Raw genomic sequence first — 26,714 nt, 5'->3', positions numbered from 1 at the left:
CTTGGGCAAAAGATGAACACAATTTAAATGGGCATTTAAAAACAGAAAAGTGAGAAAATATAAGGCTGGAATTCTAAGGGAAGGATGACATCTTGACAATTTTGTCATGGCAAACACTGGGCACTTTAATTTCTTTTTTTTTAACTTGGTGACATTTGGATATTGTATATTGAATACCTTTTTAATCTTTCTGGTTATCCTGGTAAAATGAAACTGGCTGGCAGCATTCAAACTGGAGAGGGATTTGTTTTAACCGCCAGATGCAATCTCTGTGAATCACTCCGAGGTCTACAAGTACAATTCCGTTTGCTTCTTCAGGAGCCGGAGGGTATGCAATTGTTCACAGCTGTTTCTAATTACACCTTGATCCAATAATAACTAAAAAATTGTTTAACACTGTGGCAGTAACTGCTTAAGAAAATGTGCAAGATCGATAGTGGAAAGTAACACTTTCGGGCATAGACCTGTATAAGTTAGAACCTGGGGAAAGCCCGAACACAATTCAGTAGGTGGCACTCTTCACTCAGCCAGAATTCTCTTCATTATGCATGACTGGATTACTCTCTCTATGGCAATTACCTCCATTCATTTATCCATGGAATTCTGCGTCCTAAGTCAGGATCAACATACTCACCTCAAACACATCGCCTGGCTTCATCGCTTTGAGATACACAGCCCAGATTAAACACACACACACACACACACACACACACACACACGCACACACACATACACACACACACACACGCACGCACACACACACACACAATCTGTTGGTAACAGGTGTAAGAACAGAAAAACAGCTTGATTTCTTCTCAAGCCCTTAGATAACCAGGACAATATAGTGTTATCTGAAAGCAAATTAATTCTTTATACCCATTAGAAACAACCCCAGTGATTTGCCCTCTTCCATTAGTATTGTCCAATGAGCTAACTTAAAATATCCAAACTAGCCAATAAGCAGGTTTCTCATCCTTGGCACTATTGACTCTGGGACTAGGTAAGTCATTGGTGAAGGGATGTGGCAGGGGAGGGCATCCTAATATGTTGTAGGATGTTTCAAGGAATCCCTAGCCTCTACCCACTAGATGCCAGAAGCACCTCCCAGTTGTGACAGCCAAAAATGCCTCCAAACATTGTCAAATGTTTCTGGGGACAAAATCACCCCATTTGAGAGCCATTGGTCAGTCCTTTACATTGAAGAAGGATCTCTGGCTTCATGGCCAAGGTCTGATCTAGTCTACTAGCATACTTTCAATAACAATGTTCATTATCCTTTTTATATGATTCCAAAAGTTGATGCATGTGTACTGTTGAAAATTTTGAAGCTATCCTATCATAATGACTCTTACCCTTTTAAGTGTATCGCCTTATTTTTTTCAGCATGAAGATGTGCCTAGGATGCGTGTAATATTTATTCCCTTCATTAAAACCTGAAGACCCTATAGCAATACTATTTTTGTAAAGAGGTCTTTTATCTCTAAATATATACTCTGTCATTAAATACTCAATTAAACATGATTTTTTGTGGCTATAGGGTATTCTCTCCAAGAGATAGATCATCATTCTTTTTAAACAAGCTCTTCTATTGGGCTTTTTATGTGATCCCAAAGGTTAATGTCAATTACGTTGACTACGTTCACTTGGGATAAATCCCCACAAATTGAAATTTTGAGTACTTAGCTATTTTCATTCTGCCTATGCTCAGGGTGAGCAAAAGTGGGAATGATGGAACAAAGAAGGAAAAAGGACAAAGAGGGGAATACGGAATGGAAGAAGGGAGAGAGAAGGTAACAAATGAGAAGGGATGAGGTGAGGGGGTGGAAGAAGTGCAAAAGGGGGAACCATGGAGGGATAGAGGGAAGGTCTACGAGAAGGGAAGTGGTTGCAGTAGAAGATGATTTGGAAATGAACTTGGCTTGCATCCTTCCCGCTTTCATTCTCATCAGTCTTCAGGTGGTTGGTATGGTTCGCCCTCCTACAAAAATGACACTACTCTTGTGCTCCATGCAGAGAGCACATGCTTTGAATTACTTTTCCTCAATCGATTCTTCCTGTGACTAGCATACAGTGGTGAAATGGCTACATGAAATAAAAGTGAGCATCCTTGAAAATAGTATGCTAACTCTAAGAAGCCAGACATGAAAGTCTACATATTGTAGGATTCCTTCTGTATAAATATCCATAAAAAGCAAATTCACAGAGACAGTAAGTAGATTAGTGGTTGCAGAAGCTGAGGGCATGGGAAATGGAGACTGAATTCTTAATTGGTATGAGATTTCCTTTTGGAGTAACGAAAATGTTCTAGAAGTAGAGAGCAGTGATGGCTGCATAACATTATGAATGTGCTAAATGCCACTGGGTGATGCACTTTAAAATGGTTACAATGGTCAAGTCTATGATGTGGTTTTAAAAAGTCATGAATGAAACAAATTATAAACGAATTTCTTTAAAAAAACATTTGAGTTTAGTGCAGGGGATTTAAAAATTAAAAAATAAAGCGAGAGAAGTAATAGCTATCTTATAGAGTACCCACTACCTATCACTGTCTTCTCTGGTCTTCAGGACGACCTTGAAAATAGCATTATTCCCATTTTACAGATAATGGCAAAGAGACTCAGAAGGGAAAGCTGCTCAGGGAGAGGCAGGTACTGAAAGGCAGAATGAGAATTTGCTTCTGAATTCAAAAACCTGTACTCAAGAACCAAAACTAGGCTAACTAGATAGATAAAATCCTTGACTGTGGCCTTACATACCCATTTGCCTAGTGAGTTAACTAGACACAGATTGTCTACATAGTCATTTCAGAAAGAAGAAAAGTCCCTATACCAGCTGCCTGATTGAAGTTTTCCATCTCAAAGGAGGCAGTTTTGCTCAGCAGGAAGAGAAACAGTATAAAAACACAGCGCACAACTCTAAATCCTTCATCTACAACCATCTCACGAGCCCAGTAAAGTTTTAATCTCCCACTTTTGCCAAATGAGACATAATCAACCAAATTAACTAGCTAGGTCTCCGGGGCTGGGAGCGAACATCATGAAAAAATATAGAAAGTTTTATGTATATATGATGGGCTTCAGAAATCACCTTTTCCTCTCTTTTTCCAGCTTTCTAAGTATATAATTGACATAACATTACACAAGTTTAAGGTATACACGTGATTACTTAGTACATCTAGAAACTCAAAACGTTTACCACAATAAGATTAGTCAACACACCCTTCATCTCACAGAATTACCGTTGTTGTTGTTGTTAATGGTGAGAATATTTAAGATCTACTATCACAAGAACTTTCAAGAGTATGATACAGAATTGTCCTTTTAAATTTTTTTTCATGTTTGTTTATTTTTGAGATAAAGAGAGACAGAATGAGAGTGGAGGAGGGACAGAAAGAGAGGGAGACACAGAATCCGAAGCAGGCTCCGGGCTCTGAGCTCACGAACCATGAGATCATGACCTGAGCTAAAGTCGGCCGCTTAACTGACTGAGCCACTCAGGTGCCCCTACAATAGAGTATTGTTAATTACAGTCACCATGCTATACATCAGGTCCCTGAAACTTACTCACCTTATAATTATGCCTCCCTATTTCTTCCACCTCCAGCCCCACAGGGTGATCAATCTGCGTTCTGTTTCTATGAGTCCATTTTTGTTTCTAGATTCCACATATAAATGGGATCGTAGGTATTTGTCTTTTTCTGCCTCACTTATTGCATAATGCCCTCAAGGTCCATCCCCGTTGTCACAAAGGCAAGATCTCCTCCTTCTCTATGGCTGTAAAATATTCCACTGAATATATATACCGAAATTTCCTTATCCATTCATCTGTTAATGGACACGTGTGTTGTTTCTGTCTCTTAGCTATTAGGAATAATTCTGCCATGCCAGTGCGGAGATCTCTTCCCAAGAATAAAGAAGTAATTTTCTCATTATGTCCATGGCCAGATGGCAAACAGACAGAAATGGCTGATAACACTAAAGCATCTGAGTCAAGAAGGAAACTCAGAGTGGCAAAAAAACAAAACAAAACAAAACAAAACAAAAAAAAACACCCTGAAGCTGAGATGTCCATGTTTTATTTTACTTCTTTTACTTCTTTATTTTTTTAATGTTTTATTTATTTTTGAGAGAGAGACAGCATGAGCAGGGGAGGGTCAAAGAGAGCAGGAGACACAGAATCCAAAGACAGGCTCCAGGCTCTGAGCTGTCAGCACAGAGCCCGATGCGGGGCTCGAACCTACGGACCGTGAGTTCATGACCTAAGCCAAAGTTGGACGCTTAACCAATTGAGCCAGTCGCCCTGAGATGGTCATGTTTCACAGATGGAGAAGAACAATCATGGGAAATGCAAAACTATTATTAGACTGTGAGCAAAAAGTTCAACTGATGCTTATTGATTCATTAATGAAAGGAGGTCAGAAAGAAGCGGTCAGCAGATGTGGCAGGCGGTCTCAGAGGGTCCCCGGCAAACCTCACCTCCCAGTATTCGTGCCCTTATATAATCCTCTCCCCTTGAGAGTGTGCTGGACCTCGCAACCAGGTTCTAAGCTGCCACTTCCAAGTTTAAGTTACAAAAAGGACTCTGTCTCCCATCTTGCTTATCGAGTCTTGCTCTCTCATTTGCTTGTCCTGACACAAGTGAGCTGCTCCAGGAAGAGGGTCTGGAGGCAAAGAACTGAGGAGATCCTCAGCAGCAAAGAAGCTCATCCCAACCACCCGCAAGGCACCGACGCCTACCAGCCACAACCTGGGTGAGGTCGCACATAGAACTTGTCTCAGCTGAGCATTGGGATGAGGCTGCAGCCCCAGCCACCGCCTGATGGCAACCAGAGGAGAGTCCCTGAGGCAGGGAGGTGGCCAGCTAAGCTGCACTCGGGTTGCTAAAGCACGGAAACTGTGAGAGAATAAATGTCTGTTGCTTAAATTTTGAGGTAATTTTTATGCATCAGTAGATAACTAGTATAAAAGAGTTTTCTGAGATTTCACTGGTTAATAAAAATAATCATTTCAGAAATTTAACATTCCTTGCTCTTGGGCTTAGCCCTATATTAATGCTCCCAAACAAATTTCCTACGTCCAAAAATAGCTGCTTCTGCCTCTTTATGTGAATAAAGGATAACGGGTTATTTACCTTCCGTTAAAAAATCAATTAAGCATTGGCACTTTCTCTCTTTGATTTAAATCTATTGGCTGGCTATCCTGAAGTTCATAATTGATGCAAATTGACTAAAGAAATTATAAGCACTGTCTGACCCCCTGAGAAAGTTCAGACAAATATTCCCTCAAAATTCTCTGCCCTACCTTAACCCAAACTATCCCCTGTGGTAGCGAGAACAGCAGTGACGGATAACATTGAGGAGCATGCTCCTGTATCCTACTCCAGAATGTATCTTGATGTTCCTCTTGCAGAAATGAGCCACACTAAAGACTCTGCGGCAGAAAAATTCAACTCCCTTAAGGCAAGGTATTTCCTACTACTAAGCTTTACGTTGCTGATAGCAGTGAGGAGAAAATGCAAAGCGATGATAGATTTTTTTTACACTTAAGAGCTTTAATGTATTAAGTTCATGATCTTTTTTCTTTAATCAAGGACTTTTGCATACGTCATCAATTTCGAGTAAAGTCAACGGCACAAGGCAATGCCCTTTCTGGTTCCTCATAAACAGCTGCTCTATTTAACACATTTGCAGACATCCCAGGAACAAAAGGGCAGAGAGAACAGTAAGATTTCAGTCAAATATGCTATGCCTATTCATATGGGAAGTAGCCTATGACATATGTGTTTTAACGAAAAGAACTGGGGGCCTTAAATGTGGAAATATAAAGCATCACCATTTATTCTTTTATCCTTCTATACCACAAAATGCATTTAAGTTAATTTCTAACAGCAAAGATGACACTCATCTCTTACCAGAGGGACTATATTAAATTAAGGACACGAAATTCAGTCTGAGGTTTCCAATTAGATGTTAATGGTTTCAATACAATGGTTCCTGAATGAAGGCAGAGAACTGAACAAAGGCTTGAACTCAACACACTGTAAATTACATCAATCTTCAAGCCTTGAAAGACAGAAATAAACCAAGTAACCAAGAGGACAAGCAGAAACTTCTAATCAGGAAGGAATGGAATAGGTGGACTTCTGTCAAATGCATCTGCTTCTATTATGCAGGTAATTGAAACTCCATAAGCCAGCAGGGAGTGATGCCTTCTATAAATGAAGCACTTTACTGAGCTAACTTATAAATATAGGCACATCAAGGCCATTATAAGCTGCACTGACTGAATGGGCTCCCCATTTTTCTGTTTGAGAGACTGGGATAAAGCAAGGGAGAGACTGTGCTGGAACATGAGTTAATGCATTTGCTGTTCTCATTCTAGAGCAGACAAAGTTTTTCCTTTGTGTGTAGACGTCCAGAGGGCCAAATGCAAACAAAGGGGCAGGGATCTCCCTAACATGATTCTCACAGAAAGCACTGGATATCAGCTAGAAATGACACGTTCTCAGGACCCTGGAGGAAAACCGATAGCAAGTAGTCTGTTGCCTCCATGGTCAAATCAGAGCTGAAAGAAGCTTCTGTCCTGTTTTCCTGGACCCATGATAGGAGGGAGGGAACAGTGAAGTTCACATCAGCAGGTGCAAAGTCTAACACAACTGATATGCAAGCTGTCTTCTAAAAGAACATCACACTTTTAAAAATGTTACTGAACAACTCTTAGCTTTATTGAGGTATAACTGACAAATAAAAATTCTATATATTTAAGGTGTAAAATCTGATGCTTTCATGTATCCATACATTATAAAATACACACTACAGTGATGCTAATTAACCTATGCATCACATCATATATGTTATCTTTTGTGTGCATGGTGAGAATGTGTCAGATCTACCCTGTAAGTGGGGTGCCTGGGTGGCTCAGTTGGTTGAGCATCCGACTTCAGCTCAGGACATGATGTCGTAGTTGTGGGTTCAAGCCTCGTATCAGGCTCTGTGCTGACAGCTCAGAGACTGGAGCCTGCTTCAGATTCTGTGTCTCCATCTCTTTTCCTTCCCCTTCCCCATTCATGCCTGTGCTCTCTCTCTCTTTCTCTCTACCTCTCTCTCAAAAATAAACATTGAAAAAAAGATTTTTAATAAAAAAGATCTACACTCTAAGTAAATTCAAGTATATTACATTGTTAGCTATCACCATGCTGTACATCAGATCCCCAAAACTTACTAATTCTGAGCAACTAAAACTGTATTCTTTGACCAACATGTCCCCATTTTCTCTGTCCAACTCCAGCGGCTGGCAGCCACAATTCTATTCTCTGTTTCAATGAGTGTGACCATTTTCGATTCCACAGGTGAGTTCATACAGTATTTGGTCTTTTTGTGACTGGCTTCCTTCACTTAGAATGATGTCCTCCAGGTCCACCTGTGCTGTCAAGACTTTCTCGGGATTTCTCATACGATGTTCCTCCTCTATCTGTCCATCACCAAACCGGGACTGAAATCCCCACTTTTAGAATGGGTTCCAAGAGCCTCTTGCAGGGCTCCCCTGCATGTCCTATCCACATTCCCGAAAATTCCCATTTGAGGGGCCCCTGGGTGGCTCAGTCAGTTAAGCATCTGACTCTTGATTTTGGCTCAGGTCATGCATGATCTCACAGTTCATGGGAATGAGCCCCATGTAGGGCTCCACATGAGCATGGAGCCTGCATGGGATTCTCTCTCTCTCCTCCTCTGCCCCTCTACCCTGCTCACATTCTGTGCCCTCTCTCTCTCTCTCTCAAAGTAAATAAAATAAAACGAAATAAAATACCCATTTGACTGTTGGATGATCACGGAACCAAAACTAGAGAGGAAACAGGACACTATGGGGCCTACAGAGTTCTACATCACCACCTTGCTGTGGATAACTGTAGAAGTCGATGTCCTTCGCAGAAAAACAGGGGAACTATTGTGATAGACATTTATTTTTTTACTGTTCTGCAGTGTCCCTTTCTCTCTTCCACAGTCACAACATGTCTGATTTTCCAGGTGGTTCTGGGCAGCTGTCACAGGAGCCATACCCAAGCTCCTCTGCTCCTCCCTGGGCCAAAGCCGTCTGTGGGGCCTGTGCAGGGGAACTGAGCTTACAGAAGCAGAGAGCTGTGTTTAGCAATAGAAACAGAAGCCGGAAGTGAGGAGAAAAGGAGTAAGCAGGGACCTGGGAAAGGGGTCAGAGCAGAAAAGATGGAAAGAAAGAGTGACGCTGAGAGAAGAGAGAAGGACAAGGGCATGAAAAAGAAGGGGGGAGGAAAAATACAGCTTCCCACCCTTGGAATATATGCATTATTTTCTCTTTTTTTGTGTGTTTATCTATTTATTTTGAGAGAGTAAAAGTTCGAGAGGGTGGGGGGTGGAGAGAGATTCTGGGAGCCATCTCTGAAGTAAGGCAGGTTTGCAAGGCCTCCCACCATCATGTGGTGACTGTTGTCTACACCCACTCAACCCCCACTCAGTTTCTGCTTGAGCACTGACCCCCAAGGCACCTGACTGACTGATATCAGGAGTGACTTGCCTTCTTATGCTAAATATATGTGAATTGTACCTTGTGAAAAAAACTTGTTATAGGAGTTTCTTCTTTTATGATTATAGGAGCAAATGTTACATTTCCTGAGCTGTTTCTCTTCCCCTCAGAAAACAGGCTATTGACCCCTGCTCACATAGACCTAACTCTTGCCTTTGCTATGCTAAAAACATCACCTTGTATTTGAATGCTGAAGATCCCTTCCTTCCCCATATGATAAACATCTATTCACCTACTTCAATCTCTATTGGTAAAGATTATGCAGGAGTCTTCCACCAATCTATGTTCTGGGAAATCATTATATACCAAAGAATTTGTTATCAGAAATCATTGTCTAAGGCAATTGCCACTTCTGTTTTGTACCCCATACATTTTTTTTCAATAAAGCTGACTCTCAGATCAGTGCAAAGATGCCTGCCTGGTGAGCAGAAAGAAGCCAAGGCTCTCTCACTCTCTTTCATTGACACCGTTCCATCCTTCAGGGGAACACTGGACCTGCTGGAGTTGGACTCCGGCAGAGAGAGGGATGGAGAGCATCCCAAGCAGGCTCTGTGCCATCAGGGCAGAGCCCAATGTGGGGCTTGATCTTACAAACTGTCAGATCATGACCTGAGCCAAAACCAAGAGTCAAACACAAAACCAACTGAGCCCCTCAGGCGCCCCTGAATACATGCCTTCTTAATCTTGCTTCAGCATCATTGCCAAGGCCCTTAGCCTATCTTTAGTCACACGTAAAAGAAAGAAGAAAAAGATACAATGTCCCAAATGCCACCTTCTTCACAGTGATGGCATCACCATCAGTTAACAAGTCAAATGCTGGAGTCTGAAGACAAATCACTACAGATTAATGAGCTAGGTAGAGAATCTATTTATCTTGCCAACTGAATGAAATAAATTTTGTTCCTTTTATAGAATCTGGAATTTTCTATACTTCAGGTAGTGCTGATCTAAGGACCTTTCTCCTCCAGGAGGCTGTGCTATGAAGTACTGAACAAGAAACAAAACAAAGAAGAAGGAACTCTAAGTCTAAATACTCTTCTACTTACTACAAAGAAATCTTGGTCTATAAATGTGGAATTTGCCCCAGCTAATGAACCATCTTGGCTCTAATAACTGGTTGTTGGGTGCCACCAAAGCTCAGAGTCCAGCCCAAGTTAGATGAGCCGCATCTCATTTTGATGTTTTTAACACCCATGCAAGCAATTATGAAGTCTTTCCTCATCTCTTCCAGGATACAGGAAGGAGGACCGGTCCACAGATAAAGAAAGCTACACGGTAATCCTGTTTTTCAACCATTTGTTAAGAGCATCACTCGGTCGGACAGGTCTAGGCTTTCTACTCACCACATGGAATCCAAGAGAGGAATGTGGTCTGGATCTAAATATTGGACACCTGCTCATCACTGTCTCCACCCAGAACAGTATCAGAGGCCAATGAATGATCTTGGCACAAGCGTTCACGAGCTAGGAAACAGCCTCAATGTCTGCAGCACAGTAGACAAGGTCTTCCATCTCTAGAGTAAGCTATGTCCATGACAGCAGGTACACAACAGAATCCCCCAGGCTGAGGATACAATACCTCAGAATTTTAATTTACTGTTATTTTTATCTTCAAAAAAAGAAAAGAATTCAGCCATTAATATACAGACTGACACCAGCACCAGCCAGTCCACATGTCAGACGTGGAGTGTGAAGCCTCCTGTGGAGGAGAATTCTATGGTAAAAAGGAGTTGACGTGGGCATCTCATGCATGGGATTGCTCAGGTCATTATAGCTTGCATTTGCCCATCTCCATGGACTGATGGATCGTATTATCTAGTTTTAACAAAACCCAGCTGAGATTCCTGCAAATACATGGCAGATTTCAGATAATAAAATTAATGCACTCATAAGCAAACAAGAAAATGGCACAGCCAGTATTCCCCTCCCACCCCCCCGCGCCTTTCTCTTGGCAAGTGTTTTTTTCTATCTTATTCTGGGGTGAAACTGATGACTTCACTTGGTCTAACAAGAGAGGCCAAAAATCCTGACATCATCAAAGCCATCTGAAATTTGGTTTTACATCCAGTATTACTAAAAAAGAGCCTTGCCTAAACTAATGGCAATCATCACAATTAAGATAGACCTAGATCATGTATTTCAGAATCGAACTTGCCTAGACTAATGGTAATCAACGCAATTAAGATAGATAGTATATCACATATTTCCGTTTTAACTCATTCTTCTAAAATTTCCATTCAAAATGTTTTTTGAAATATATCTAACATATGAGTAACCAGTACACAGATTTAACCTATATATTCATAAATTTACAGTGATCATTAATGAATATTTATTTTGTTGAAATGGACGTGTTTCACTTTTAAAAGAAAAGTGTGTACAGTCCCCTACCAGTGGATTTTAGGGACCATGAATGCAAAAACTAATTTGTTCTTTGTTATGATGGTCTCTAACATCCCTTCCTTTGACTCTTTTTCTCAGTGACTCCAGCATACATGTAGCAGAAGGAGTTATCTCCCTCCATGTGTCTCTTTTCTGAGACTGACTCTCACTAAGGAGAAACGAAATCAAGATTCTGTTGGCATAAGAACTAAGGATAAACCAGATTTTGCTATGGAAAAGTGTCAATTTTTGCCATAAAGATAGTCTCATAGAAGATTTATATGCAGGATCCTGAAGCCCCCTGGCGCTCCCTGTCCCCAAGCTGAATGTTCCTAAGGGACCTAGAGCCTTGGGAGATGGGGCTGCATGGAAGGGACAAGGAGTAAACGGGCTTTAGGAAACTTCTGGAATGAGCATGAGGAAGAGGGGACAGGGAAGAGAGGATTTTATACACAAGCAAGATGGGTTCCTCATGAACTGGTGAGTGAACCAAGCCGGTAAGTAAACACATGTTTTATACCATCCCGTGAAGAGACTAAGACTCACAATGTCTTTGTGATAATGGCCAGTGTCCTTCCTGCCCTAACAGATAATATGGCATAGCCAGGTGATGACGTGTGAGAATTCCAGCACTGCTGATAAGCGTCAAAAAACCAAGTGTTAAAGAGAATCCATTAATCCATCACTGTGAGCAAAAAACCCAATTTCAGTAGGATCTTAGCTCACAAAGTAGTGTTGCCATTTCCCAGGATGATAAACTTCATTTATCCCCATTACTTCCTGAGCACATTATTTTCTAATTCCTGGGTTGGATTTATGAAGATGCCTGGTGACTCATAAATGCCAATCTGACTAGTGTCTCATTTAGAGATCTCAGCATGCACAGAAGCCCTGACATCACTTCTCTTGCCAAGAAGTGAATGTATAATATTTTCAGTAATAACAAAGAAATGAACAGCCCGCACACCAAGGAGCACATATGCACCTGTTGTCACAGTGGTTTTTATCATTAACTTGCTAGGTAGTCGGGAGTTCGAATACTCAGAGATATAATGAGAAATAGCTGTACATACATAAGAGAGCAGCTTACAATCTTTTTATGATCTGGGTTATTTATTACCATGTTCACATCGATACCCCCTTTGCTACCATGTTGTCTCTAGTTTGTTGACCTTTCCATTCACACCAATGGGAGCCATATTTGAATCACATGGTACCTTATTTCTATAGCTCCGCTCTTGTGAGAGGCGCAAAGTACTTTATAAACATTTCTTTAAACTAGAAAGTAAGTTAAGGATCATGGTTTCCATCTTAGCTAAAAACATAAAACAAGAAAAGTTCAAACAGTTGGGATTAGCGGTGGGGAGGGGGCTGAATAATTGAGAGGATAGAGATGACAAGTTGGCCTTAAACATCCATGTCTTCTCCAAACGCCACGAAACTGCTCATCATGGACATTTTTATGTCATAAGGACAGAGGGACAAAATGAACGAGAGAGGAGACAATAACTTACTAGAGGTTCCAACAAAGATTTGGAAGCTTTAGAAAACCCAGGGAGTCTACACAGCCATGTCCTCAAAGCAGGTATTATAAAATGGCTACTTTTATCTTGTCTATTAGGTATCATATTTCTCATTTCTCCAGTGTCTCCACTACTGGGAGGGGAAATAGGAATTTTACTGTAGGCTCCCCAAAATGCCAAGAAATAAGAGTCTCGAAATTAAAAAGACACACAATCTTCCAACTGTATGAACTAGAGGAACAATTCATGACAAGGCACAGAGTTATGGAATGTGAGAGCTCAAGGAACCTAAAGAAAATCCCCAAATATTCCATAGTGTGGAGGAGGAAGAAAGTCACATACAAAGAAACATTAGAATCTGAATTAAATGGGATCAGATCCCTCAACAGTAACAGGGATCATAGAAATCAGTGGAGACAACCTTCATAGTGTTAAGGAGAAATTATTTCCAGTCTTCATTTCTATACACAAACTTTCAAAAAGGTGAGAATAGAATAAAGAAATTTTCAGAAAGGGGTGCCTAGGTGGCTCAATTGGTTCGGCATCCAACTCTTGATTTCAGCTCAGGCCATGATCTCATAGTTCTTGGGATCGAGCCCCATGTCAGGCTCTGTGCTGACAGTGGAGGCTGCCCATGATTCTCTCTCTCCCACTCTCTCTGCCCCTCCCCTGCTCATGTTCCCCACTTCTCTCAAAATAAAAAAACATTTTTTTAAAAAAAGAAATGTTCAGACATACAAGGCACATGGCTTTTACTTCTCAAATGTGTGCTTGAGCAAAACAAAGAAGTAAATCAAAAGAAGAGGAAACAAACAGAGGAGTGTCCACTGCAGGGGAAGGTAAGTCCCAGGGTGACAGCAGTGAGGATGACCTACAGGCAAGGAGTCTAGTCACGTGCAGGATGACAAAGGACTCAGGAGAAGGGAAGCCCAGGAGGACATGAAAAAGAATACACTATCTCTATGACTAAGGAGCTGAGGAATATATTGATGAGTATATGTCAAATCAGAGAGTGTATTTGAGGAACATTAAGTATAAGGATAGATAAATAGATATCAAATCTAAAAATGACAGATTATTAATTCCAAACATATTGAGGTGCACCTGGGTGACTCAGTTGGTTAAGCATCCGACTTCGGCTCAGGTCACGATCGCATAGTTTGTGAGTTGTAGTCCTGTGTCGGGCTCCGGGCTGACAGCTCAGAGTCTGGAGTCTACTTTAGATTCTGTGTCTCCCTCTCTTTCTGACCCTCCCTTATTCATGCTCTGTCTCTGTCTCTCAAAAACAAATAAACATTAAAAATTTTTTTAATTATCAAAACATATTGACCAAGAAAGGCAATAAAATCATGATGCTGTGACCGACTCTTTGGTTATCACAGATATTAACTAAAATTTCAGAAATGACTAATGTTAGGAAGATGGAGGAAGGCAAGTGGGTAGAGCTCTACGGATCTCAATCTTTATCTATTCAACCGACCAAAGGATATTACTTAAAATGTAAAAGTATAGTGCTTGAAATATGATGGTAAACATAAGAAGAAACTACTAAAATCATTACAGTGGGAGCAGGACTGGGGCATGAGGGGGCAAAGGGGATGGGTAAATTTTTTATGTTCCATTTTTCATTACTATTTGATGGGACTTTTTTTTAGCTCTATAGGTATTGCTTTGATTCAATTTTAAAGCTTCAGGCAAAAAAGAAAAAATCACTTGCAAAGAAAGTCTAGGTTTATATGATTTTATATGCAATCCATACTGCCTAACGCTTCCTTATTTAATGCACATTTTCCATTTCACAAACAATAAATTAAACCAGCCTTTTAGAGCAGATGGACTGATGCTGTTACATGTGAGATCCTCTAGTGTAAAAAAGAAATAGAACACTGAAAAAAATGACATAACAAAAAATAAGTAGAAAATATATATATATACTTGAAAATGTCTCTTAAGCATTAACTTCTTACATTTAAGCATCATATTTGCATAAACCAGATTTTAGCTTGAAGTTATCTTAACCTTGTAACCATCACAAACAAGTTGTACAGTCTCTGCTGGAAACCATAAAGCATATTATTAATGAGTTTTTACCAAATAATTGGCTTTCTGTGTGGTGATCCTATAGGCTGCCTGACAAATGAAGTCAACCACAGAGAAACTGTATTTTATCCACAGAATTAATCCTGGAAAATATGTAAAATAATTAACATATCCCCCAAATAAATGAACCCTAATTTCAGATAATGATTACATGTTCAGGACTAAACCAACAAATTGCTTCAAAGACAAACCACCTAAACAGAAAGTCAAGAGGAGAAAATAACTTCACAACAAGATACTTCTCTTAGACACATACATCATACTCAGAATATTTTTTGTATCATTTTCAAAATTATCCTTAAAGCTTTACTGAGAATGGGTGGGGGGGTGCATTATTCACATTTCCTGTGGTAGAACTGTGGATTTTTCTTACAAAACATTCCCACTACACTGGACCTATAAACTACAAATGGTCAGGACTTTGTATAAGAAACTCATGGTTCCATTCTAATTTTAAGATATCTCTTCCTTTCCAAAAATTTTGATAAAGTAAATAAGATAAAGAAATTTGGCTTGGGGCGCCTGGGTGGCTCAGTTGGTTAAGTGTCCAGCTTCGGCTCAGGTCATGATCTCACGGTTCGTGGGTTCGAGCCCCGCATTGGGCTCTGTGCTGACAGCTAGCTCAGAGCCTGAGGCCTGTCTTCAGATTCTGTGTTTCCCTCTCTCTCTGACCCTCCCCTGCTCATGCTGTCTCTCAAAAATAAAAAGTTTTTTTAAATTAAAAAAGAAAACATAAAAAAAGAAATGTGGCTCAAAATAGGAGCAAGATACTTCTGCAGACTGATCCCCCTCATTTTTCTATTTTTTTTAAGTAGTTTCTGTATTCCATTGAAAGTATTTACTTGGGCACAGGAAATAAGATAACCTAAACAAAAGATTAACTAAAAGCACTATATGTCTTTTTGCTTAGAAATTTTTACATTTCTAGAATTCCTCATTTATAAAGAAAACAAGCTATAGCAGGCTGAGTAAGAGCACTCAAAAATATTTGTTTCTATTCACTGGTATCTGACATGCCACCTTATAAGGAAAAAGGGTCTTTGTTGGTTTGATTAAGTTAAAAATCTTGAGCAAAGGAGATTATCCTGGACTCTCAAGTGGGTACTATATCCGTCCACAGGTGTCCTTACAAAAGAAAGGCCAAGGGAGGTTTGGTACAGACAGAAGAGAAGGAGGCAAGTGTGGCCACGTAGGCAGAAAATGGAGTGATATGGCCACAGGCCAATGAATGCCTGCAGCCACCAGAAACTGAAAGAGGGAAGGAGCCAATGTTCTCCTCCAGCCTCCAGAGGAAGCTCCTTGACACCTTGAATTCTGCCCACGGATACCAATTTTGGACTTCTGGCCCCCAAATTGGTGAAGAAATAAATTCCTGTTATTTTAAGCACTAAGATTGCCATTAAACAGCCTCGGGAAACTAGCACATCATCCTTACAAATGCATTTGAGTCTGCTAACAATCATTACACCGAGCGCACCCCATGAGTCTAACAGCGGACGAGTCACAGGTTAGAGGGGAAAATGTCACCTTCCCTGAAGCTACAGAAATTCCGATTTGGTCAAAGAGAAGAAACAAATGTCTAAGTTGGGGTAACTTCGAAGAAGCTGGAGTTTCTTCCATGTAGCTTTCCATGCAAACTTTCATCCAAAGAAACATTTCTTCTTAAGTCATTTTTAATAACTAATTACAAATGTAATATTTGTTCACTGTTGAAAAGTTAAAACATGCAAAAATGCAAAAAAAAATCAGAAGTTTTACCCATAATCCTACTATCCAGGGATCACTTCTGTTCATATTTAAGTAGAAACCTTCTATTATGAATGTTTTCATATAATTATTTTACTTTTATTATTTTACAAAAATAAAATCCTATTAACATTTTGCAACGAGCGTTTTAATTTACTTAACGCATTATGAACATTTTCCACATCAATATAATTTCTACAACAGAATTTTTCATGCCTGCATGTTCTCTATAGCATTATGGAGCAGAAATATTAAAATACCTCTTTCAAATGCTTAGATTGTTTTCCCATTCTTCACTAATGAATCTTTGCTGATCTCCCAAGAGTTTTTAAAGGCAAGAAGTAAAGTAGGCAGTGACATTTGGAGATACAGGAAGATGTAGTCTCTTTGACATTAGTCCAAAGGTTAAGCTTTCATGCCAAATAGGGTTCCTTAAAGTAAAATGGTCATTTTTCAGCCACAGCCCTCACAGCGAGGGGCACCAGGATATAGTTTGAAGGTGTCAAAGATGCCTCAGGGCAAATAACAGTGTTGTACCCATTGTAGGAAAGAGTGGCCCCATAAAGAAATCTATGATCCTAGTCAATGAGCAGAATGACAATCTACACTCCAGACAGTTTTATCAGAGGAAGTGATGACAATCCCCAATATGAAAAGATTTTAGTCACCAAATAACAAAAGTGAGCTCATGAAGGGTGAAGAAGTTTGCCAAAGCCACCATGGCTGTCAGTGGGAAAGACCAAAGTACAGAATTCAAAGTCATAAGTTGAGACTCAGAGCCAAAAAGTTTACAACAACAAACAAAAGATCCTTCCATGCCAGGCTCAGTGGCTGTAGCATAAGTAGGGCATATTTCAAACACAGACACAAAGACCAATTCTAAAACAATATGCCAGGGCTTCAGCTGTCCCCAGAGTTATATCCATTTTCTCCTGCCAACACTTCTGAGACAGAAAGAGGGTGGTCATCGGGGCACCTGGGCAGCTCAGTCGGTTGAGCCTCTGACTTCAGCTCAGGTCATGATCTCAAGGTTCGTGAGACGGGCCCTGGGCTGACAGCTCAGAGCCTGGAGCCTGCTTCGGATTCTGTGTCTCCCTCTCTCTCTCTCTGCCCTTCCCCTGCTCGTGCTCGCTCGCTCTCTCTCTCTCGCTCTCGCTCTCTCTCTCTCTCTCTCTCTCTCTCTCTCAAATAAATAAATGTTAAAAAAATTTAATTTTTTTTTTTTTAAATAGGGTGGCCGACAGAGTAGGCACTGTGTGTAGGATGAAATGGGAGGGATAAGACTGAGGATAGTTTCAGTGCCCAGTGGGGAGAAACACTCTCTGGTTTTTATAATGTTCCTTTTCCAGTGATTCTTCTTTCTCTCGCTGGTCCTTATATTAGAGTGGATCCATGTTTACATGTGTAAGCTTGTGAGTCAGTGTGCCTGTGTCACTCCTTTCTCTTCTCATGGCCTCATTTCCCTTGAGAGACCAGACATCTATGAAGTTCCAACTCCATGTAAACGAGGTGCCCAGTGGTGGCCTCACAGATATTTCAAGTTTCACAAGCTTGAACTCATGACTTCTGAAATCCTGCTTCTCCTTCTCTACCTTCAATAATGGGTTGCCAAACAAGAAACCTAGAATGAAAGCCTGAAGGGGGGGTGCGGGCAGCCTCAAGATTTCTCCAGTGAACGAGAACGCTGCCCCCACCACCACTACCAGTAGGACAGAAGCCGTTGGTGCACAAGGCCAAATCCACACTCGCTGATGGTCATGCATGACGGCCTGCACGGGGGCCCTGGGGAGTAGGAAGTCTCAAACAGAGGCTCACCTTGTCTGGGCAAGGACATCCCCGCAAATATTCAAGGGGATGGGCCAAGTGTAATAAGGAAGGAAAGGCACCCCTTGCCCTATAACCTGAGGACACTCTGCATTTTATTTTACTTCCAACCTCATTGCTCTTCCTACAGAATGTACTTTGTCTGCCCTCAGGTCATTCAGCCTGTCTTTTTTATAGTGGACTATGGGATCAACTTGTCACCAATTCCAGGGTACACCCAACCCCTAAATATGCATTAACCAGATACCGGGGTAGTTGTATTCAGCAGGGCCAGAAAGCCATGTAATGCGCCCTATAATCTCCTTAACCAGGACACAGCTATTTGATTTCCCATGGCAGACACTTCTGTGGCCTCTCTGGTATCTCTTTCGTTCCTCCCTCCTGTTGGAATTTGCAGATTCCAAAGCAAATAAATTGCAATGATTTAAATCAATTCCTAGTTAGGTTTTGTTATTTCAACCCAAAGTACTCTAAACCATTGTTTATCTTTGTGTCCCTATTACCATCTGGAAAATCCTGAGCATGTCGCAATATATTCTTATGGATGAAGAAAGAATTGAATGAAGAAAATTAGGAGGGAAGGGAGGGGAAGAGAAAGTCAGAAGATGTAGAGGTCAACAGAGTAAAAATTGCAGAAAAATAAAAGCTGGTCTCTTAAACAACAGATGTAAGCTCACATCGACTTTCACTCTTCCTCATTTGGGGAGACAAACTAGAGTAACTATGTTTTCATTTGTTTACAGGAAAGTCTGGGTAAGAATAAAGAGGAAATAGATTAGAATTAGATACCATTCACTCGGAATCTAAAGGTTCACATTTGGGTTTACACTAAGAGATTTAAATAACCAATAAAGACCACCTGCCTGAATCTTCCTTCCTATGGTACTGGTCTTTAGTTTACTTGTATTCCATCTTGATAGTGAAATCAGAAATGTATTTTGCAAGAACGTCTGCACAATTCGCAGAACGGGACTCATGCAATGGCCCAAATCACCTACCCCAGGAAACCTGCAGAATGCACTCAGCTAGGACATCATGGGAGAATCAGCATTTCCCCCTCCTACACATGGATAAAGTCATGGGCTTTTGGCTAACATGGAAAAAAAAAAAAGACAGAAAATATGACTATTTCTACTTAAGTGCATATTTCTAATTATGTACATAACTGACTAAATCAGCACAAAAATATATGCAAAATTAGACACAGGTGATGCTAATTTTTAGATTGACTTCAATTCAGATCAGGAGCCCTTCTCATAAGCAGAATTGCTGGAATTCACTTCTGACATGGCCATCTCACACGTGTGCAAAATGGTAGGATTTGAGGACTGCCCACAAAGCCTTCAGCTCAGAAACTTCTCTGCACTGTCCTATGAACCTCGAAAGCAGCCACACCCTTCCTGAGAGCAAAGGGACTATTACTGGTCCTCTTAAATGCACGAACCTCAAAAAGAGGAACGTAAAAATTGTTATGGTGTATGAGTCACCTGCTCCTTCTTGGGAATGACATTGTTCGATGGCTTCTGCCTTCACTAAAGGGGGCAGGACACTGAGGGTCTTGGACGGGGCTTCACATGATGCTTAGATAGGTGCCTCACCCTGGAGGAGACAAGCTTTGGGGAGCTAGAGTGTTCTATGGGAGGGTAGGCCCAGCGGAGGCGCTGGCGGGCCTCTCGGTGGGCGTGAGGGGACAGAGGCGGCCCTAGGCCTCCCAAGCTGCAGACTGAAGCCAAGGGCGCTCTCATCATGAGCAATGGGAGAACAAGGTGGTGGGAGCAGAAGGTGGAAAGCAATATCGTGTGCTCAATTCGCCCAGGTCACCCACCTCCCACATCCTGTCCAGTGGCCAAGAGGAACACCCCTCCTGGAGACCCAGCTCCCCCCAGCTGTACCATCGGGTGCAGAGGGAAGCCAGCCAGGCAAGCCAGAGCAAAGGCAGGCTGACTCAGATCCAAACAGGAGACCCGCAGCTGTGGATTTTCCTGCCTTTCCTTCCCTCTTGTCCTCCCCAGCTACATGTCCTCCATGTCCCTCTCCTTCTCCAACTCACTGGAGTCCTCACACTCAAATTAACCACCATTCCCAAACCTTATAGAAGGTTTTAAAGAAAAGACAAGTGTTATCAGATGTACTAGATGCCCAATTATGGCTCAGCATATTGGTTTCAGCATTGGTATTATTTTGCTTTAAAACTATAAACACCATAAAGCTGGGGACTATCTCCGTGGGGCGGGTTTAGTTCAGTGTCCACGTGGGCATCCAGGACCTCAGTGGGCATTTCATGTTTTATTTCATATATATATTTTTTACAAGGGATGTAACTTTTCATTATAGTCTCTCTCTCTCTCCCTCTCTCTCTCTCTCTCTCTTCCTCCCTCTTTTAGAAACCAAATTTGAGACCCTAAGAGGAAAGCAAAGGTCTTTCCCCATGCTTTCCCCATGCTTTCTAGTTTTTGTGAGCAAAGACAAAATTCTAATCCAGTTAAACACAGGAAATTTGAGTCTTGGACCTTCAGATAAGCAAATGCCTGAAATACATTGACCTTGGTTCTGGCCTCTCAAAGATGCAGTCACTGAGGCTTACAGAAGCATAATGACTTACTAAAATCACATGACACAACAGGCCAACTAGTTTTAAGAGCTATCTCAGGACAGACACGGGAGCCGCTCAAGGTCAGTGTGAGGGAGTGGAATCTAGTGGGGACGTGCACAGGCTGTGGAGACACACGGATGAAATTCATATGCACGATTTGCCAGTTACTCACTGGATACTCTGGCATAGGAAAGAACTTCTCTATGCCTCAACTAGCTCATCTGTGAAATGAGGACACAGATAGCACTTAACCACTGGGTCATCATGAGGACCAAATGGGTAGTTTACACCATGAAAAGTACATAGGAGCATGCTTAATGTATTAATAAAATCAACTCTTTATTAGCATTATTTCTGTATAATTAGTACTTTATTACTAATTATTGTTATCACGTCATGATTTCCCTCCATGGAGACTTTGAGAACTCCGCCAAGGAGCCCAGAGGGGGTGTCCATCCAAAAAAGAACAGCGCCCCCTGTAGGAGAAGGCGGCATACACAGGTGCTGTCCTTCTGGCCCACATCTGAGGCACAAATTACCCAGCCCAGTTCTTCTTGGATGTCAGCCTCCTGGGCAGCTGTGCAAACCCATTCTGACCGCAAAATGGCGAGCTAGCTCCATCCTCCATGCCCCGCCTTACCTCCCCGGGTGTGACTCCACTTCTGTCCCTCACAGGCTCCTCTCACATATCAGGTCCTCAAGCTCCAGGCATCTCCCCAGCACCACAATGTAATCTGCACAGTCTTTCTTTTTTTATTAAGTTTATTTATCTATTATGAGAGAGACATCCCAAGTCGGAGAAGGGGAGAGAGAGAGGGAGACAGAGAATCCCAAGGAGGCTCCACGCCATCAGCCTGCAGCCCCACTGGGGGCTCAAACCCACAACACTGTGAGATCATGACCTGAGCTGAAACCAAGAAGCTTAACCCACGGAGCCTCCCAGGCGCCCCCTGCACAGTCTATTTTTAAGTGCAAGTTCCTTTTTTTCCGGTAGGTTGAGCACCTGCCTCAAAATCTCTGGGAAGAAGGTCCAGACCCCTGCCCTTTAGGGGGTTCTGAGACACACACCAGTTTCAGCAGCCCTGAAATTTACAGATTTCAGGCACTCATCTCTTACTTCTACTTGGCTACGAGCTGCATTAGCCGCCGCGTCCGCTTTGATACCTTTCTCCACAATTCCGTGGCCACGGGAGGTTTTCCAATGACAATTAATCAAATCAGTGTTTGCTAACAAGTCAAAGCCAGGGAGGATTCTGGAGCGCTAGGCCGGAGAAGCCAGGTAGGACAGACCATTGGCACTGCTGTTGCAGAACCAGGCATCTGCTCCACTGAAAAGCTCCAGCGAGAGGAAGGACAGGCGAGTCCTAACGGTTTGCAGCGGCCTGTGCTGTTAAATAACTCCACTCCAAAAAAAAAAAAAAAAGAAAAGAAAAAAAAAACCCAAAAAACAAAAAACAAAAAATAAAAGACAGCCGTAGAGGAAAACACACAAAGCCCCAGCTGCCCACAACATGAATAGCCTGGCAGGGCAATCCCATCGGGACCCATGGGGAATACAGATCAGAGGCAAAGGGGAGTCTGAGACGGGCCAGCGCCTTGATGGTGCTAATGTCACCCATCTCCAGTCCCTTTGCCTTTGCTTCCTCCCGCCTCACTCCCTCCCCAGACTCGCAGCCACGCAAGCACAACTTGAGAGCTGTTTAAGCAAAAAGAGCCAGCACTGTGTGAAGATGGAGGGTCCCGTCCGCGGCCCTGCAGCTGGGCCTGAGCGACATTGTGCTCATTATTCGTGGCAGGCGTGAGCCTGAGAGAGGGAGAGAGAGAGAGAGAAGAGAGAGATCCTTCTGCAGCTGGCATTCTGTGAGCTATTACTCGGTAAGAAGCCGAGAGGAAACACTGCGTTTTGTTCCTGTGCATGGCTGGGGGGGGGGGGGGGGGGGGGGGGGGGGGGGGAATGAAGAGGTCTGATGCTCTAAGCAGAAATTTCAAAGCACAAAAATGTAACTTCGTTGTTGTTTTTGAACAAAAGAATAGGACTCAGAACACACACAGGATATTGTTATTGAGAATTGCAGAATGTAATTGCGGTGTATTTAAGTTACAATGTAAATGCATACAGGGCCCTTATAGAATACAGTTTGAACAATGACACACTGTGGGGGGTTGGTTCTTCCTTCAAATAGAATCATACAGCCAGATGATGATCACCCACACCTGGGATCTCATCTTCACGATTTCTAGGGATGGAGAGTTCATAAACTTTTCATAGCCCAGTGGACTGTGTTGTTCACCTTGAATGCCAACATTCTTCCCGGTGTTCCGGTGAAATCACTGATCTCCCTTTCTCTACCCAACCCCACTGCCTGACGCCAGAGCACCCTCTTTGGTGTGTGCTTCTGAATTCCTTCTATTTTTCCCAACATCCTTTTAGAAGTAAAATAAGGGAACACAACCTAAGGCAATACACAGAAAAAAAAAAATTGCTCCATGCATCTCGAACTTTATGCTCCCTTTCAGGAAAATGATAGTTTTTATTCTCCTAGCAAATATTTCTCTCTCTCTCTCACTCACACACACACACACACACACACACACACACATGCACACACACATACACACACACCTTTCATATCCTGATTGGATTGCAAGGCCTTTTATTCTGTAACTGCATTTCCTCCACACATTTAAACATACCCTGCAGACTTTATCAAATGCAACTCTCCTCCGTTCACTTGTCCTTACTGACTTCATCTTGCTTTTAAGGGACCATTTTTCCCAATAGGAACAGAATTCAAAATGATGCTAGAAAATCTCTAAAGGATCCATAACACAACTGGACCTCCTATAACTTTCAAAGTTAATGAGTACTTTCCTAGTTCCTTCGTATCATCGATTCACCCAAAGCACTGCATACACTGGACCTAAGACCAGTTCCGTGGACCCATGGTCTCCCATCAAAGCACAGCCTCTGGCAACTGCTCCTTGGAGGATGGAAGTTCACCTTGGCGGAGTTACCATTTTAAATGACATTTCAGGGGCACCTGGGTGTTTCCATCGATTGTGCGGCTGACTCTCAGTTTCGGCTCGGCCTGACATCTCATGGTTGATGAGTTGAAGCCCCACATCGGGTGCTATACTCACAGCGCTAGAGCCTTTTTGGGTCCCCTGTCTCCCTCTCTCTGCCCTTCCTCCACTTACACACACGCTCTCTCTCTCTCTCTCTCTCTCTCAAAAATAAAGAAATGTTTAAAAAATTAATAAAAAATAAATAAATAAGAAAAACACGTTTTATTTTAACAGAGTCCTATAACTCGTTCCACTCAATCTCTCTGACGGTTCCCCACAGTAGTTAGAACAGAGTCTAAACTCCCTGCCTTGATGACAAGGCTTGGTCTGCAGCAGGACTCCTGCATGGCCACACGGCACAACACCACTTTCACAACTTCCCAGTTCCACTGCCCATTCCTTTCCGTTACAAAGGACGCCAACACCAAGGCCACCTCTGAGAATCCGGGCTCCCTGCCCCCTCTGCCTGAAAGATTCTTTCACAGGCTCTTTCAGCCTGGCTGTCTCCACCACCAGGGCTTATTCACCTGTATGTTCTCTTCCTTCCTCCCCAACTAGCAGTTACAACCCACAAAGATGCTATGCAGGGCAGACGGTGAGCACCCGATGGGTATTTGTGTGGGGTTTTGTGGACACAGCCATCAGCCAAGATTTCTGTAGGCTCCAATCTGACCACAGCTATGCAAGACCTGGGGAGGGGATGGAATATTCTGGCAAGAAAGATAGATGGATTTGACTTCCCTAGCCTGGAAAAGCAATAAGGGAAGGAGTGTGTCTATAAGGTTATAGAAGAAACCCACATGCAAACAAGCATTTTTGTTTTATTTTCTTTACACTACTCAAAACAAAGTTCTGCCCCTTATTTAATTTTTACTCCTCAGAACAAATTGCTGATGACAAAATGTGCATAAACGTATTTCCTTTGTTACCTCTGAACGGATTGCTATATTCATCAATTTATGCACAAAAGACTATCAAGTGAGAAAGAACCCAAAAGCTTACAAAAATTATGCACTTCATTTCTAGGGTTTTTTCCTTAATTTCAGCCTTAGAGTTTACATAAATGAAAAATGTTTTTTAATGGATTGTGAGGCATGACTATTAGTATAAATTCTGAGAGCCAAAGCCAAACAAAAGTGCAAAATTATCCCCAAAGAAGAACTATACTGTTGAGAAACTTGTTTTTTATTCTTTAAGATGTGGTTTATTCAGAGTGCAGATGCAAAGGGAGGAAGGATCACTAAGGACAGAACCTGTCTTGGGTACAAAGGTACAGAGGGTACAGCAAATATGGGGAGAATACTATTCTATTCATACCTACTAAAACTTATGTCTTTAATGCATCCCTGAGAACAACGAAGAGAGCCAGATGGCTACAGATAAAGCAAGATATGGATTCACACAACCATCTCTCAGTGAGCTTTCATTCGTCATTCTACCTTTTCACTCCTTTAGAAAGTTACCGTGGGGAAGGGGTGAGCCTGGAGAGCTCAGTGGGTTAAGCTTCTGAATCTTGACTTTGACTCAGATCATGATCTCAAGGTCTGTGGGTTTGAGACTTGTGTCTGGATTTCTCTCTCTCCTTCACTCCCTGCCCCTCCCCTCCCTCTCATAATAAATAAACATATGCAACTAAATAAATAGTGATCATTGGTAAACAAGTACCTTAAGGCAACACATTCTTTTTGTTTGTCCCACTAAGAGGCCCACTCCTGGCCAGAGGCCACATACCTTGCAGCCACCATGAGTCCTGGTCTTCATCAGGGGTGTCGTGGTGCACAGCTCGATGGCCTCGGGCTCATGGAAGATGACTGCTGGGAGGGGGTCCTTCTTCAGCGTCAGGACATTTAATTTCGACTTCAGCATGGTCTGAAAGTGCTGACGAGTGAGAGAAACAAACAAACAAATAAATACAGAGTACAACTATAGTGAAACTTTTTGGAGTGGTATATGGTGCAACTCTAGGTCAAACCCAGTAGCAAAATCTTTGTTTTATTAGTTCTGTTTTTACTAGGGAAGGTCAAGAGACACTTAGTAAAATGAAGGGGGGAAAATTGTCAGGACACCACTAAGTTGATGTCATGGGAGAGACAGCCGCCCGCACGCAGAGACCATGGGGACACAGGGTAGCGGTAGAATCACCCAACACCTTGTTCTGGGATGTTCTTCCATGATGAGATGTAGAGGTAGAATCCTAGAGCTTTAATGCATGCTGATTTCAGCCAAATAAGGGAAGATGCTCAGAAAAGAATGTGATCAGAGCTATTTTGGGGGACAGTGGAAAGCTAATGAAAAAGGAGAAGAACCAATGAAAAAGAACACAAGAATCCCTCTCTCTGCCTTCCCCAGTTCTGCCATTCACTGGTTCTAGAGCTTTAGCAAAGTCACTCCTTTTCAACAGACCATTTTATCTTCTGGAGTCTAGGTAAATATCTATTCTACATGCAGTTCCTGTTGGCACCAGTCTGGAAATATAACCAGAATCCAGCTACATTTAATCATTGCTATGTATACACCCAGCCCTGCCCCGTCTTTGTTTGGTCTACCACAGCAGCTGGTCCCACCACTCCCAACCTTACCCAGTGAAGAACATTACCACAGCAGAGCCAGAGGGAGCCTTCTAAACTCAAATCACAGCGATGTCATTCCTCTGGGAAGACTCTCTCAAGGTTTCCCTTCTCCTCATAGAAATGTTCCAAATCCTTGCCTTGGCCTTGAAACCCACGCACAATTCAGGGACCTCTGCCTTTCTAATCTCATCCCCCACTCTTCACCCTCCCTCTCACTTGGATCTAACCACAGTGGCCTCTTTATTCTTCTGAGCACAAGCCAACAACACGTGGGCCTTGGAATATCTGAACATGCTCCTCCTGCTCCAGTATCTGCATCCCTTGCTTCTGTAACTTCTTGAGGGCCTTGATCAAAT

At 42.2% G+C, this 26,714-nt stretch overlaps 1 protein-coding gene across 5 annotated transcripts in view; it reads right to left on the bottom strand.

The window, feature by feature from the left end:
- The window catches only part of PID1 (phosphotyrosine interaction domain containing 1), a 251,928-nt gene that overhangs the window by 107,211 nt on the left and 118,003 nt on the right, over positions 1 to 26,714 (bottom strand). For all 5 annotated transcript variants that reach the window (XM_029933657.1, XM_029933656.1, XM_029933658.1 and 2 more), the window contains exon 2: positions 25,520 to 25,666. In XM_029933657.1, the coding sequence (XP_029789517.1) occupies positions 25,520 to 25,666 (147 nt within the window). The remainder of the gene's footprint in view (positions 1 to 25,519; positions 25,667 to 26,714) is intronic.

This window comes from Suricata suricatta, chromosome 3, assembly GCF_006229205.1.
Source record: "Suricata suricatta isolate VVHF042 chromosome 3, meerkat_22Aug2017_6uvM2_HiC, whole genome shotgun sequence".
Classification (NCBI taxonomy): domain Eukaryota; kingdom Metazoa; phylum Chordata; class Mammalia; order Carnivora; family Herpestidae; genus Suricata; species Suricata suricatta.
This window is presented reverse-complemented; position numbering and strand designations above follow the sequence as displayed.